Source organism: Salminus brasiliensis, chromosome 24, assembly GCF_030463535.1.
Source record: "Salminus brasiliensis chromosome 24, fSalBra1.hap2, whole genome shotgun sequence".
Lineage (NCBI taxonomy): Eukaryota > Metazoa > Chordata > Actinopteri > Characiformes > Bryconidae > Salminus > Salminus brasiliensis.
This window is the reverse complement of record NC_132901.1, coordinates 13,798,098-13,815,224: the sequence shown is the minus strand read 5'-3', so window position 1 is coordinate 13,815,224 and position 17,127 is coordinate 13,798,098. Positions and strand designations below refer to the sequence as shown.

At 38.9% G+C, this 17,127-nt stretch overlaps 1 protein-coding gene across 7 annotated transcripts in view; it reads left to right on the top strand.

Moving 5' to 3' along the window:
* Positions 1–15,301, top strand: part of ptprdb (protein tyrosine phosphatase receptor type Db) — a 115,209-nt gene extending 99,908 nt beyond the window's left edge. For all 7 annotated transcript variants that reach the window (XM_072669834.1, XM_072669836.1, XM_072669837.1 and 4 more), the window contains 10 exons: positions 144–319; positions 3,715–3,834; positions 4,551–4,705; positions 7,058–7,343; positions 7,743–7,921; positions 8,072–8,198; positions 8,349–8,474; positions 10,156–10,310; positions 11,594–11,729; positions 12,237–15,301. In XM_072669834.1, coding sequence (XP_072525935.1) covers positions 144–319; positions 3,715–3,834; positions 4,551–4,705; positions 7,058–7,343; positions 7,743–7,921; positions 8,072–8,198; positions 8,349–8,474; positions 10,156–10,310; positions 11,594–11,729; positions 12,237–12,305 — 1,529 coding nt within the window. In that variant the 3' untranslated portion in view covers positions 12,306–15,301. The remainder of the gene's footprint in view (positions 1–143; positions 320–3,714; positions 3,835–4,550; positions 4,706–7,057; positions 7,344–7,742; positions 7,922–8,071; positions 8,199–8,348; positions 8,475–10,155; positions 10,311–11,593; positions 11,730–12,236) is intronic.
* Positions 15,302–17,127: the final 1,826 nt, after the last annotated feature.

The window sequence follows — 17,127 nt, the reverse complement described above, 5'->3', positions numbered from 1 at the left end:
AAGCAAGACTAGGAAGCATTAACCTTAGACTGTTGTTTGAAAAATGTAGTTTGTAAAAAGTAATTGGTTTGAATGATATTTGAAATGCTGTTTTAGCTTTTATGATCTCTCCAGTCTTACTCTCTTCTGTTATTGGCATTTAGGTCAGCCAGGCAGTGATTACGTCAATGCCAATTTTATTGACGGTTACCGTCGGCAGGGTGCATACATTGCTACCCAGGGGCCAATGCCTGAGACAATCAGCGACTTCTGGAGGATGGTGTGGGAACAGCACACGGCTAATATCATCATGATTACCAAACTCGAGGAAAAATCAAGGGTGAGCATGCTTGTGTATACACACAGCACACAAACAGACAGCCAGTGTCATTATAATTAACCTACACTGCTCATTATGATGTTTACTCTAAAACACCTAATGCCAATTGAAATGAACTCTATAAGAGCAGCCAGTTTAACTGAGAACATTTATAGATGCGGACTAGGATGATACTGCAAAAAAATTACATCTTGGTCAGTAAAGTCATTTTATATTTATTTACCAAACATGAATACTGGTCAGGTGTCATTTATCATAAGGGTGATCATTTGTTGATGGAAGGAAATGTTCAGAACAGATTGATGCTGGCTTCCAAGAAAAAAAAAGCATATCCCTTGATCAAAAAATGTAAAAGCAGGGATGCTCTAAAGGAGCTCTAATTACCATTATTATTCATTTCTGATTTCTATGTGCTTCTGTAGTGTACAATGAGTGATACTTGGCTAAGATTACTAATAATCACTGGACTTAGACTTGAAAAAAAATACATGAATTCAAAATAATACAGGAAGCGGAGACATGGCGTCCAATCCAGTGTTCATATCTTTACACACCCGACAAGACAGAGACAAAAACAATAAAGACAAAGAGAGGAAAGGAGAGTGATACGTAGATTAAACTCGCTAATGTAAGTTAGATTTTTACTGTTGAAAAGAACAATCTCAATGTAACGTAAAGCCCGGTGTACCCTGGTATTGGCATCACGCATCGACACATGCAGGCGCTTCATAACATCCATTACTTTTCAGTTCCTCAGTGCGCCACAATGCGTACACCACCACGCAGCAATTTGACAGTACTACATTCAATTAAAGCCATATTAAGACAACAGAAAGCTACAGTAGATCACATGAGGCTTGGAATTTACACAGAGAGAAAGGCAGCTTGTATCTTTCAGCTTGAAAACAGATTAAATACATTTTTTTCACTGTATTTAATCTCTTAAGTGATATTTCCTAATTTTAACAATTTAAAATAAAATTATTCAATTAAATTGGAGGGTTTGAGTGTGGGTCTGCTGCCGCTGCTGAAAAAAAAATCCTAGAGGAAACGCTGCAATTTAATACAATTGCACGGATGGGGCCTTATTTAAAACGTTAAGCCAAAACTTTATCGGTTACTTAAGAAAGCCCCCTCATCATGGGAGATGTTTGTTTTATGCTTTCATTGAATAGAGTAAGCTATACAGTGAACCTCAAGGTGTTGTCTGTGCCAAATAAATGAAGATCTGCATACATTCTGAGCGGGTTGAGAAACCGTCTTGGGGCTTTTGGGTAATTACCAAGATGGTATTGGTGTCAGCCTAGCTTTGCGTAGCTCCCTCAGTGTCTAAAAGGGTTATGGTTTATACACCTGGAACAATAAAAATGCAATTAAATGTGCTTGTGTTTTCAAGGACAAGGACTAAGATCCAGAATTAAATGGTTGGTGCACTTTAAAACACACATTTTGTTTGCAGAGATTAAGACCTGTGCACACTACAATCCACATATAGATAATTATTATCAGTATAAGAAAACATCGATATCAAAGTATCGTGATATTGTTCTGCAATACTGTATCAATTCTCAAAAACACAATATGTACTTTAAATGAATAGTTTGCATGTAAAGATAGGTGGCAGACAGTGGTTCATTTATCTGCTAGATAGCACTAGATCCCACTGTTCTCCTTGCAGAAAAAGTTAATTTTTTGATTTACTCAGATTTTATGCATATGATGGTGTTTTTTAATACTAAAATGTATAACAAACCTCTTAAACTTTTATCAGTATATCGCCTTGCTTACAGCTTGACTATATATTGTAATATATTGAATCGTAACCCCTGTATCATGTTACGTATTGTCTTGCAAGGTTCTTGCCAATACACTGTTCTAATGCCAATGGAGGTTTATGAACACGAGCACAACAGTAGTTCCACTAATCATTTTAGTTTTTATTTGGTGTTTGATAATAGGGATGACAGTAATAGCATAATGGTTTGCCATTCTGTTAGTTAACTGTTACTATGTAGTTTATGCAGGTACTTTTTATTGGACATGCTTTTAAGAAGTACTGAAGATATCCACAATATACTCCAAAACCACAAAGGACACATCACTCTACCATGTGATTAATCACAATATAATAATAATAATAATATCATATTTCCTAATTCTAATATCACAAAGTTCTCTCATACTCCAGTACACACATTAACTAATATACGCTCAATAATGTGAGCCAGAAGCTCATTAATAATTTTTCTTCTGCCAGTCAGCCTGTTGTCTCATATGACTCAGTAGATCAAAGCTTGATGTGTTTGTCTGTTATTCTCCAGATGCCTTCCTATTTCTTCTCCAAGGCAAGATGTCTACTTCAGATTATTTTGTTTCTGTCTCCTTCTTGCACTCTTTCTTTATCACTAGCTTTCCTACATGTTTGCCTTTCACCTCTTCACTCTTTTTCTTAATCTTTCTCTGTCTCGCTTTCTGCACCTCCATATAGCCAGGGCTGGCATTTCCCAATGTAAATCTGGCAGTCACTTGATCACTGCATGTCACTGGTATCACAGTGTAACTTAGCAATGGTTTAGAGGTCAGATTTCTAGGAGAACATCAGTAACATGCCTGTTAGTAGTAACTGTTGAAATAAGACTTAATGTAGATCTTACAGAGGTGATCTTACATCTTCAATGAGGGTTTTGATAGGAAACTGCTGTCTATAGCTGGGATGTCCTGATCTGACTGACAGACAGATCCATTTCAGAGCTGATAAAAAGCATGTAATGGATTGTAGTGGCTCAATATCATCTTTGAGTCTAATCTATTTGTGATCCTTTGGAATAGCTATTTTACTTCATTGTGCTCAGTTGTCAACTAGGGTTAACCCATAAAACTAGATGTAAAAGTAGTCTACTCTTTTCTGTTAATAACTCATTTATTATTTATTTATTTTTTTTTTCATTTAAAATAGAAAGAATATTTTCTATGGTAATGCACACCAGAGACGTAGCTGTCTGCTCACAGACATGTCCTCACCTTCCTTGTGTTTTAGACTTTTCATCAACATATAGTACATGTAAAGAACATGTATCAGGTTAGGGTGTCACTATGTACATTCTTACAGTGAAGGGATTTCACTGGAGCAACTTAAACCTAATAATATACTTAAACATTTTTAATGTGCAGCAAAAACTACAAATAATGGATCAGATGCAGATTAGGATCTGGACTGGGCAAAAAGCTTGATCAGGACATCTCTAATGCAAAGCACTGAGGTGTTCGGTATGGAATTGCTGTGTGTAGCGGTAAGCTGATTGCTGTAGGGGTTCTCTGTGGTTTAGTGAAGTGTTGCTGCTGCTGCGTGGTCAGTCCTGTAGCAATTTAGTGACGGTGTGTTGCTCTCTGTGCAGAACAAGTGTGATCAATACTGGCCAAGCAGAGGCACCGAGACATATGGCCTCATGCAGGTCTCTGTGCTGGATACGGTGGAGCTTGCCACATACTGCGTGAGGACCTACGCTCTGTTTAAGGTGAACACGCAGCATGTACACACACACACACACACACACAGACACACTGACAACTCATACACCCACACTCTCTCATATCTCACTCTCTCTCTTTAACACACACACACACACACGCACACAGTTCTAGATCTCTCTCTCTGTCATACTTAAGCTCCCATATTTTGTTTCCCACTCACCCTCCTTTTAGTCTCTTTCTCTGTCAAGGCTAGTTTGAACTAAACGTTTTTCTGAAGCATTTTTAGCCATCTGCCTGTGAAACACATATTTTAATAAGCGTTTCAATCCAGACACACACTCTCTATAGCATTGTGAACTGCATTCAAAACTACATTTAAAATTATAGTCTGACACTGCTACACTGCACTAGTGGAGTTTGTACCATTACGATGATGCTACCCGATATTAAAAGAGGTAAAAAGTCTAGTTTGTTACAATGGATTCATCCATGCGTCCCATTTTTACACCGCTATCGTAGAGACAGCTTGAAGAGACAAGCTTCAGCAGTGAGGAGCATTTTGAGAAAATAACAGCAATTTAGAGTCTGCAGCATGGAGCAAATTATGCAGTGAAAAATAAGGCCCTTACACATTTCTGTCTTACTCTCACTTTCTTTCTCTAATGCACACATACAAACACAGCAATATATCTTATACCTTATATACAGTATATATATGTATATATATAAAGGCCATGTGTATTCTGTGTGTGATAAACAGAGTGGTTGCAGTGAGAGGCGTGAAGTTCGGCAGTTTCAGTTCACGGCCTGGCCAGACCACGGCGTACCTGAGCACCCCACCCCTTTCCTGGCCTTTCTCCGTCGAGTCAAAGCATGCAACCCTCCAGATGCTGGCCCCATTGTGGTTCACTGCAGGTATACCCACCTTTGAACACTGCAGTATTACACGAGTACATTAGCTAACTAGTTATGGTATTTTTTGAGCTATGATGTATCCATTTTACTGAAAGCAGCATTATGTAGCTCTGTTACATTACAATAACAGCTGTGTTGTGGTGGTACACTGACTTATAAAAGAGAGAATGGCATCTTTGCCATTGCCACTCCTGGCCCGGAAATCCTGCCATCACACTATGTAACTTTGTGCATTAGCACAATATTATGTATTTTACTGCCACTTGTCAACAAATGCTTGTTTATTACTGTCCATGAGGGGGAGCACAAGATGCGCATTGGAGAGGTTAGTGTTACCTCAGGTTGAGTACTGATGCTGGTTCTGAAAAAAACAAAGCCACTCCAATTCATCCTAAAGGTATTGAACACAGCTTCATTTAATATAGACATGTAAATAGTAGCGTTAAAAAGCTTCTATTCGTGTTGTAATCATTGGCTGAGGTTACTGCCCTTATTTCACCCATAATTTAGCCAAACACACTTACCAGTTTTCATCTCAAGCTGAAAAGTTCATCATGTGTCATTTTTAACGAGGCAACCAATTAAACAAGAGTTAATATAAATCGGAGATGCAGGGCTAAACATGGTGGGGCAAACTTTCTCAGGTTTGTGATTACAAATTCTAATTAATTAATTCAGCATCCTCTCAAATTGTTATCAGCAAGGTCTAGATAAAAACCTTGAGAAACGGTCTCTCAGCAGTGTATCTTGGTGAGCAGTTTAATGTAGTAATACAATAGTGTGTCTGTTTCCTAGTTGTGGTGTTCAAGGCACTCGCTGATGTTTACATGGGAGGAATTAAACCTACCAGGTTTTTCCAGTAAATTATAAGTTCAGTAAGGCTCAGTAAGGTTTAGTCTTTTCAGAGATGTGATATGGGGTTATAATAAAGAAACACTCTGCTCCTTCTCTGGATTCCTAGCTGATCCAACTCTAATACGCTTTGCTGTCTGAACGCTGCTGCATTTCACAATTAACAAATTCACAGCTGAGATCCATGCAGTGGTAAACAGACTCACACAAGGCTCACAGAAATGTTTACAACTTTTCGGCCAAGACAAACTAGCCTTTCATCATGTTGAGAGACTTCCAAACATGTTAACTGCCTTCCTGTTGCCTGTTCTGAGGTCCAAAGAAGATATTTGAGGGAGGTTGAAAACGCTCTATTAAACGGTGCAGGCGGACGTTCGATAATGTTACTATGCAGAGCCGGACGTGATGACGCCAGACCGTGATAAACGTCTACCGAACATAGCTCCACTGCTCCACATCCCAGTGCTGTAGGACTCACTTTAAATTAGCCACTCTAATTTATTTATGGTCTGATATCTGTGTATTGTAGAAAGACAGCCTCTGATAATGTTGTGGCATTGTCAGACAATTTCATCCACAATCTCGCAGTATGACAGCTGCTGACCCACATCTAAAAACAGCCAAAGGGGAGCAGAGAGAGAAAGCGTACATAGTTTAGCCTGGTCCAGAACTTCAGTTCACATATACAGTGACCTGCCTTAAAGCGTCAGAGTTAGCTACCACACAACGGACAGGGAAAAAAGCCTACTGTCCTCTAGCTCGCCTTTTCCTTATAATTAAGCTGTGGTTTTTCCAGCGAAAAACAAGCCACAACAGAACATCAGCATCGAAGAGTTTTAGCATATAATCTTACCAGTGTGACTGATGTTTTACAGCCAGACATGGAATTTGTCCAGGATTTTAGTTGCATCATTTTGTGCAGTGTATGTTGGTACAGGACCGCTGTTATGGCACAGTATGCAGTAGGCCTTAAGGTAGCAGGATTTACTATTTGAAAGGGCCCCTTTAGCCTTGTCCCAAAAGTGGCCCCTAAGCTCTTCAGTCCTCCTCAAGTCTGCATTGTGGTGACATTAACAGTGCGTGGATGTAGGGCATGAGACTTCTATGTTTAAAAGCATTCATATAGATATGTGCAGACTATGCATATGCTGTACTCGCAGATAATTTGCTTATTAAGAATTTTACTTTGCTTTCTCCATTTTTCAAAACCACCGAGTAGGTGTGCAGAAGCAAATGTATAAATGTAAAAATCATGTCCGTGCCCAATATTTATGGAACCAGGTATAGCTCTTGCTGTTTTCCAATATACCCTGCCATATGCCATGACATGGTTCAAATCTAAAGTGCATACATATGTTTTTTAGACTTTTACCGTATATTTTTGACAAGTGTGTATTTGTATGTAATTGTTGCCATAATTGTAAAAAACAGTGTTGTCGTATGTCATGTTAGTTAGTCTTGTACAAACCATGCTATTTTTTATATGGTTCTCTCGCTCAGTGCCGGAGTGGGCCGCACAGGCTGTTTCATTGTAATTGACGCCATGCTGGAGCGGGTGAAGCAGGAGAAGACGGTCGACGTGTATGGCCACGTCACCCTGATGCGCTCGCAGCGGAACTACATGGTGCAGACGGAGGAGCAATACATCTTCATTTATGATGCGCTGCTGGAAGCCGTCACCTGTGGAAACACAGAGGTTCCCGCCCGAAATCTGTACGCCTACATACAGAGGCTCACTCAGGCCGAACCACCAGATAACATCAGCGGAATGGAACAGGAGTTTAAAGTGAGTGCTACATTTCAACACTTCATACACTAGCTTTGTTCTCTAGACCAGACTGCTTTAAGTTCTAGGCCTCAGTGCTTTAAGCTAAAGTTTTCTGCACCCTTTCTATACCCTATTTTTAAGCATCTTTGCTTTGTTGCATATTGTTGCTGTCATAAGAAAAGCTCTCTGAAACAGTAACAGTGACACAGTTACATTTACTCCAGACTGGTTTGTTCATTATACAATTTTACATATCTTAATGGCAGCTGACATTTTTATTAATGGTGTAAAAATGCAGTTACAGCAGTGATTTACATTGCAGTTCGTGTTTGTTTGAATGTTTCCCCCGGTAGAGCAGAATGTTTAAAAGATTCAGGCCTTCATGTCCCCTCTCTTTTGCTCTGTTTTATGGTTCAGAGACTAGCCAATGCCAGGGCACACAACTCCCGATTTGTGAGCGCCAACCTACCCTGCAATAAGTTCAAAAACAGACTGGTTAATATCATGCCCTATGAAACCACGCGAGTGAGTCTACAGCCAATTCGAGGAGTGGAGGGCTCAGACTATGTCAATGCCAGCTTTATAGATGGATATAGGTATGGGATTTAAAGTATTTTAAATTAAAAATATATGTAAGGTTTATGTATGTTAATATATATTTTCATATTTAAGACGGTTCAATTTGAGCAAATTATGTTTTCGGTCAGTTTTATTAAATAGAATCTCTCTTCTCCTCCCCTTTGCAGGCAGCAGAGGGCATACATAGCAACGCAGGGTCCTCTTGCTGAGACAGCTGAAGATTACTGGAGGATGCTCTGGGAACACAACTCCACTATTGTGGTTATGCTCACTAAACTCAGAGAGATGGGAAGGGTTAGTTACATTTTCTCTCACACGTTTGCTCACATATACACAAATGCACACACACATTTTCATGCACATTTTCTCTGTCTGGTAGTGGGTCTATTACTATATGGCATTCTCGTTGATAATTCTTTCTGAATGGTAAATTGTATTTTGCAGGAGAAATGCCACCAATACTGGCCATCAGAGAGGTCAGCACGTTATCAATATTTTGTGGTGGATCCCATGGCGGAGTACAACATGCCACAGTACATCCTGAGGGAGTTTAAAGTGACTGATGCAAGAGTATGTTATTTTCTTACACTTTATATGCATGATACTTTCATTTTGGGAGATTTCCATTCAACTGTATGCTACACTGTACTAGAGTTAAACCCAGTCCTAATTGAAGTAATCAAGTAATAATGTGTATTTTAATAATGTGTATTTTAAACACTCTAAGGAAAGCCAATAACAAAAGATTTTCAGATTTGATAATTGTAACAGACACATAATCACATAGTCTAAAATACATGTACAGTTTTCAACAGTGTCTCCAAATATTTAATTTTTTACTCTTAGAGGTATTACATGGCACTTGGCTGACAGTCTTATCCAGAGGTACTAAAGAGTAAATTATGTTACAGGTAATTACAGGGCACGCACCTGTAATGAGCGTCTGTCTGTTGACGTCTCCCTAGGTTGTTTTCAGTCAGTACACCTGTGTTTTCCATTGCCAAGGTAGCAATACGCCAGAAATTGACCTGAACACACCTCATTTCGAGACCACCACGTCCATCGGCGTAGATATATTCACACATTGGCAGGGTGTAAGATAGCAATGAGCATCGCGACGTGCCATTGTCATATTTATGAAATCAGTTTCAGATGATTCTTTATGATATGGCATACTATCATGACTGAAAGCAGTCATTAGAAGATGGGTAAACTGCAGCCATGAAGGGATGCACATGATCAGCATTCAAGCAATGATTAATTGGTTTTAACAGGCTTAAAAACCAAAAAAGTGTACAGGAAAAAAATCCTCACACCAATACACAACTTCCACCAACCTGGACAAGGCAGGCGGGGTCAATGAATGTATGCTGTTGGCACCAAATTCTCACTGTACCATCTATGTGCCTCATTCAGAATCGAGATTCATCAGACCAGGCTGTGTTTTTAAACGGTCCAGTTTTGGTGAGCCTGTTCCTATTGCAGCCTCAGCTTTCTGTTTTTGGCTGACAGAAGTAAAACCTGATGTGCTCTTCTGCTGTTGTAGCCCAAACCCATCCACCTCAAGGTTGGAAGTGTTGTGCATTCTGTGATGCTTTTCCGCTCACCGCAATTGTACAGAGTAGTTGTCTAAGTTGCTGAGTGGGCTGAAAATCTCAGGAGATCAGCAATTGTAGAAATACTTAAACCAGCCCATCAGGTATCAATAACTAAGTTACATTTAAAATCACTGAGATTATGAATGTGAACATGACCTGAATCATTGCACTGCTGCCACACAATTTGCTGGTTATATAAATGTAGAAATGGTAGGTGTTGGGGTACAGATCTTTCTAATAAAGTGTTTAGTGTTTATCCACGACATTCATGTTTGTTGGAGTTTTAAAAGGGCATTAAAATGTATTACATTTTAATTCCAACAATTATGCTAAAATAACTTTATGCCACATTTAAAAATGCTTTTGTACTCAATGTGCTGCAGCTCACTTCATTCCCCTAGACTCACCACCTTTTAGACGATACTCACACTGTGCTCTGTAAGAATCTTTTTTGTTCATTTTTGTTCTGTGGAACATGTGAGGATATACAGTCACTTGCATCCAGTGAATCACCATGTACTGACCTCTTTTCCTTGAATAGTCTGGAATTGCCTGACCATTTCCCCATACACACATACACACACACACACACACACACACACACATATATATATATATTTTACATAGACCTCATTACGTGTTTCTGTTTTTAGGATGGCCAGTCCCGAACTGTTAGGCAGTTCCAGTTCACTGACTGGCCGGAGCAGGGTGTGCCAAAATCTGGAGAAGGCTTCATTGATTTCATTGGTCAAGTGCACAAAACAAAAGAGCAGTTTGGTCAGGATGGACCAATCACAGTACACTGCAGGTGAGTAGGTGTTCTGGTTGTGGAAGAAGTAAGAAAAATGTCAAATGTTAAGCTATATGCAAGATTGATGGCAGAAGAAATGGACTGAATGAACTTGTTATTTTTGCTGTTGTACTGTTTACTGCAGTATACAGTAATTATTATGTTGTTTTTTTATTCTGTACACTTTATATGTGGTGTCCAGTATCTGGCAATTCACTGCAATATACAGTTGCAGTTTTCAGATACATGAAATCTGAGATACTCTGGTAATATTGGACTTTCAATGACTTTTGGGGCATGAATGAATGAATTTTTATTTTGTTTCTGAAAATACAAGGTCATAACTGTACATATGTGCACCCACTTGGGTTATTTCTTCAGTGGTGTCCCTAAGTTCCTTAATGTCTTTTTACAAGGTCTCTACACTTCCTGAAAGTGATCATGATTCACAACAGCTGGTAGATCTACAGCATAACTTCCAACCATCGGCTAGACGGTTGAAGCTTGACAGAACTGGTTGTTCTAACAGGACAATGACCCTAGACTTACATCAAACATGGTTGTCAAATGGATAAAGCAGGCTACCATTAAGCTTTTAGAATGGCCTGACGCAAACCCTATTAAAATCTTTGAAAGAAATGTGTACCAGGAAATCAACAAATATCAAAGACTGGTCAAATATCAAACCAGATTTCTTTCTTTCAGAGGCTTGCTGATGGCTACCGAAAGTATCTGGTTGAGGACATTAAACCAAATCTGAAATACTCTGTATTACTTTGACTCTGTTTGTACAGTTGCAGCCCAACATATTTAAAATGGCAAATTATATTCATTAGGCAAAATTTACAAACGTCCATATGCTGAAAACCATATCAGCTACAGAGTTGTAGGATTCTGTTCTGTGGAGTGATGAAACACAACTGGAACTTTTTCTGGTCTATGAATCAGGGTTATGTCCGGTTGAGGAAAAATGAAGCATTACTGAAAATACCACCTACTGTGAAACATGGCAGTGTTTTGGTGATGCTGTGGTGATGCTTTGCTTCCTCTGGCAGTGGAAACATGCAATGTGTAAAGGGCAAGATGAATTCAATCAAGTATCAGAAAGCTCTAACTCTAAAAACATCATGCCTTCTGTGAGGAAGCTGAAGCTTGGGTGTCATTGGACCTTCTAAGTCAATTATCTCAAGCATACCTTTAAAGTCCACCAAGGCTTTATTTCAGAATATCAAATATCAAATGTCAACTGATACTGTAATATATTTGGAAAATAGTTTAATGCGTTTGTGTGTGTATTACAGCGCTGGTGTTGGCAGGACGGGTGTGTTCATCACCTTGAGTATAGTGTTAGAGAGGATGCGCTATGAGGGCGTGGTCGACATCTTCCAAACTGTCAAAATGCTGCGAACACAGAGACCAGCCATGGTGCAAACAGAGGTAAGCATGCATGCACTCAGCTATACTTGAATAACAAATAGAACATTATACAGTATTTCTCAGTAGCTGCATTTCCATCAGTTCTCTGCACATATTGCAAGTGATCAAATGAACCTGGCAAAACCTGGCTGAAATAGCAGTGTTTTTCTGTTTTTTTCTGTTTCCTTCTCAGTTTAACTACACATCGCCACCATACTCTTTGTATGTTTGATGAAAGAGACATAACAACTGTCATACTGCACTCAGTTTATGTCTAAATGCGTTCATTTTCCCAGAAAAAAGGTTGTCCGATATAGGTTTCTGCAACATTTTACACAACAGTTTATCCAGTTTATGGAACAACAGTTTATCCACTAAAGTTAAATGGAAAAAAGTTCCTACCAGCAATTTCCAAACAAACGGTTTGCTAAATCTTTCTGGATGGAAACGTATCTACTCTCTATAAGTGTTGTTTGTATTTGAGTTTCTACTGCATGCACCTGTTGATGTCTCTTTTGCATTCCATAGGAACAGTACCAGTTTTGCTACCGTGCAGCGCTGGAATACCTGGGCAGTTTTGATCACTATGCAACATAAGGTCTCCAGTATGGTCTTCTGGACCAACAGGCCATGTCCTTTCTTATTATCTCCTGTGCTAAATCACTGTCTCCCAACGCCACTGTCTTTACACTGTCTGGGCATTTACACCTTGAAGTTGTATTCTTGGGTTAGCCAGCGCACTGGTTCCGTTTAAGGCTGCATCGAGCTGAGCCAGAGGTCATTTTCTTTCGCTCAACTTAAAACTCAGAATGAAGAAATTAAGCTGATTTTGGAGCGCGCCTCTGTGCAGCATAAAACAGAAGCTAGTATTACCATGGGTAATTGTAGAACAATTGACTTTTGCTTTAATTGTCTTTTGCTTTACTTGGAAAGTATTCAGTCTGACTTGATTATGGACACTGTGGACAAAGCACATGGGAGACACGTGATCAAACAATTAGGAATGTTTGTTTCATCACACCAGTTTTGATTATCAAAGATACAGTGAGTGTTTTTGAATGGATTTTGCCACTGATTTATGTCACCAATTGTAAAGTGGACACCACTAAGTCACTTGTGTCTGTGACTGGAAAGAGATTAGGACTAATACCTGATCACAGAAGTTTGATTTCAGCCTACAGAGCACACGATAAACGTAGAAATGCTATTTACAAAATGGGACGAGGATCAGCTGTTGTGAGTTATCTGAAATGCTGTGCAATACTGTACAATATAAGTGCACCTTGAAATGTATTGGTAAGCACTAGGAGTGGCGGATCCATAGTGTAATTATATTGTCTGCTGAAATATAAATAGTAAATATAACTATATAAATATACAGTATATATATATATATATATATATATATATATATATACAGTATTCCTATATATTATCACCTAAAAGTTTGTTTTGATTGTTTAACTATGAAATGTGAAGTGAGGCACTGATTTGTGCACAAAGAAAACCATTGATAGAAAAAAAAATAACTACACTTTACCAGAGACACTACGTTTTGAAGTTCACCTTATGAAAACCTATACGGTGACATGTTCAATACAAAAACACAGATGATCGTTCAGTAGTAGTGCCTTATCATAGTTTTAAATGTTTTAAATGATTCACTTCTGTGTATGAATACCTGCATTTTACGTTTCAGACAACACTTCAACTTTGATAAAATGTAATTACATGTGCCACAGGAAATTTTAATATTGCCTGGATAACAGACAAGCATTGTGTCTCACTTTGACACACACACACACACACACACACACACACACACAATATTTTTCTTTTTTACAAAGCCATATTTATCAACCCAAATTTATGCTGCCAAGGCCTTTAGGAATTGTTACTACTTACAGTATATGCATGCACATGTTTGGAAGGACTTGATATATTTGCCCCAATTCATTACTTTTGAAAAGATGTGAAAGAATTCATTTGTACTTGATATTGCGACAGGTTATATATTTTTCTGTTCCTGAAGAGTTCCTACACCACCATGGTTCATCGAAAGCAATTACATCGGTTTAGTAAATATTCAACTGTATTTCTGGTCTTGTCTTTTTTGAAAATTGTACTTGTCTGATATTTCTTGCCTTTCGGAGAGTGTGCAGTGTCTGAAGGCGCTTATTCAGATAGTGAGGTGCTGCTTCACATCCTTTTGTTTTGGACATGCTCTCTCTTTGGGCATTTTCACATAAGAAGTTTAATGGTTTAAACGGGATTCCTGGGGGTTATTTAAGTGTTCTATAAACAATACATTGCACTATAAAAATGAAGATGTGAGTTTTGTGGTTACAAATTGGAAGTGGAATACCCGTCAGTGGCGTTAAATGGTTTGTTTACAAGAATCAATCATGGTTTTGATTATCGGTTTTATAAAGTTTATAAAGCATCATGGCTTCTCCAGATCTCCAGTCAAAATTTCGATTCATGTCATGGAATACTCAGTTACCCAGCTATTTGTGGAATACCTCACAGAGGTCTGCAGCGTGGCCCTATTTCACAAATCCTCTTTCTTTACTGCAATGTAGGGGGCCAGGCACCCCAGGAATCTGGTCAGCTAGACATATGTGAAAATGCTCTTAGTGTCTCTGTTATGGACAGTGGCCGTGGCGTTATCCACACTAGGGAGCAGCCCCTTCAGCGTTTTTGGAAATGACTGCACTCTTGTTCTATGCACTAACCCGTATTAATTCTTCAGCACGGAATGTTATTGATGCCGTCTGAGAAGAATATCACTGTATCGCTCACAGTGTGTGCATGTTAAGATATAAAATGAGTATCTTTTGGTGTCAAAGATTAAAGAGAATATACACTTGTAGTATTAGCATTCAGTGTTTTACAGGAGACGGGATGGTGTGATCGTAGTTCTCTCTCTAGTCCTCGGTCAGGAGTGTCGTAAATTGAAAGAGAGGAACAAACCAAGATTTCTCAAGGAAACCACCTTTTAGCAGGAGCCAAAGGTTCAGTTGATTTCATTTAAATGTTCTGTTTGGCTCCCCTTGTCCTCCCTTACGCTTCGTTTTGCTTTTTTGCATTTGTTCTGTTTCTCGATATCTCTGCAGTTGAAATAAATTTCTCATGATTCCGAATTGCAAAAACTCTTACCATCAACTTTTGAAATCAGCCTGTTATCATCCCTGTGTTTCATTATACCAGCTTCAATGTTTTTTGAGATATTACCTGTTTATTCAGCACTGATTCGCTTTCTTTTCTACATCGCAGGGTCAGCAATGTAGGAACACCATGGCTGTTTTATTTCATGTGAGACCAAATATGCATTTGATTGCCATTTTTTTACATTGTCAAACGTTGATGTGAGAGTTTGTGCAATTTCTCCCATTGGGTAACATGAACACAAGTGAGGCCTGTCGATGATCATTTACCTCTGATTTTGTAGTAAATGTAAATATATATTAGAGAATTAATCTTATGCTTTTTTATTTTCCTACTTATGTTGTGAGGACAGAGTTGTGTGAGAATACAGGGGTATTCGTGGAACTCTTTATTTGTTACAAATAAACTGGTAAGAAATGTGTAAACAGTTTGTTTATTCTTTATACATTCACACTTCATTTGATCCAAAATAACTAGCCGGCACATGGTATTCCGTTGTATGGCGAGCTATGACGTGCCAAATTTGATGCAAGTGCTCCACACGTTTCCATTTCTGGGTACAGTACAGGCAGTGGTAGACAAAACAAACAGGCAAGGTGTAGCAAGTGCATATAAAATAAAATATTTGAAGCCTGGCATAGTTGAATAATGAGACTTCAGTACACCAAAATCACTCAAACAGCTTCCAACAGGTCTTTGAGCGATGCCATAGAAGAACCACTTTTGGGTCCCTTAAGAACCTTGTTTGTAGTAGAGATGAGAGTTGATTTAAAGGTTCTTCACGTTTAAATCCTTACTTTGCAGTAAGTAAACCAAAACCATAAAACGTTCATATATCATTTTTGACTTCTACATACTCCCCCAAAATGTACATACATCCAGGCCACCAACAACAGCTATAAGTGATAAGTGAGGCGAAAAGGGCTTGTAGGTAACGCTTGCCAAACTGGTGAAGCACCAATCAGAAAAGGGCAGAAGGGAGGAGCGATGTTGCAGATTTCCATGCGGTTGCTGGGGGACAATGGGTGAAAGGAGTGGGTGTTCTATTGAATGGAATTACTATTGACTATATTACAAAATAAATAAGTGGGATTGAGTGGTAAATCTGTTTCTGTGTGCATTTCAATTAATCTCATTCTTTATTGCCAGAATTTTATCAAGTGTTCAATAATGTGTTCAATTGCAAGCAAGGTCACAAGGCAGGACTGTGTCCACATTGTGCAGCCATGGTTAAATGTCCATGTATTTCACACTGTTGTAAACTCTGTTTAATTATAGCCTCATATATGGTCAAATCTTCTGTCTTCTGGTGTTCAGACTTCAAGGTCTCAGACATTAAAGACATGAAATTTCTTATCATTTCACCTTTCCGCCCTAATCATCGTCTTGGTGCACTTCCTTGCTGCCTTTCAAATTCACACTTATTATATTATTATTTATTATATTTGCACCCTTCATCAGATCAGACAACATTCCTCAGAACAGCCCAGATTTGGTGATCTTGTGCTCGCTGCAGCCTCGGCGAGCAAAACCTAAAAATGGTCCTCTGCTGTTGTAGTCTACCTGCTTCAAGGGTTGATGTTTTGTACTATGAGGAGCTTTTCTGCTCACCACAGATTGGGTCCATAAATTCATGTCAGTGGCACCAAACTCTGAGTACTTGCATTCCCTGATGGCAAACACAGAGAAAGAGGAGGAGCTTCTTCCTGCAGCCTATTCGTGCCCTCAACCAGGACTTTACCTAGGTCTACTTTGACACACAAAAACATTCATAAATATCTATACTGCTATTTATTAGCTATTTACTACCTCCTCCTTATTGTGCAGCATTTGACCACACACACACTATATGTCCAAATGTTTGGGGACGCTCCTTCTGAAGAATGTATTCACCTACTTTAAGGTGTACCCATTGCTGACACGTGTAAATACATACACACAGCTTGTCTAGCCCTGTAGAGAAGTGTTATCAATAGACACACAAAAACCTAATGCCAGGAGGGGGTTAGAGGGGTATAAAGCCCCCCCCAGCATTGAGCTGTGGAGCAGTGGAACTGTTCTGTTTGATTTCAAAAGAAACAATGCATGAGCAGATGTCTCAATACTTTCATCCATATAGTGTAGTTTTGCATATTGCAGACTGCACTTCATACCTTCAACTCTTTACGCATCCTTATCCTTCTCCTGGATTGATAATTAAACCGCACAGCACACTGGAGCCTTTTAATACTTAAATCTCTAAAAAGTCCCC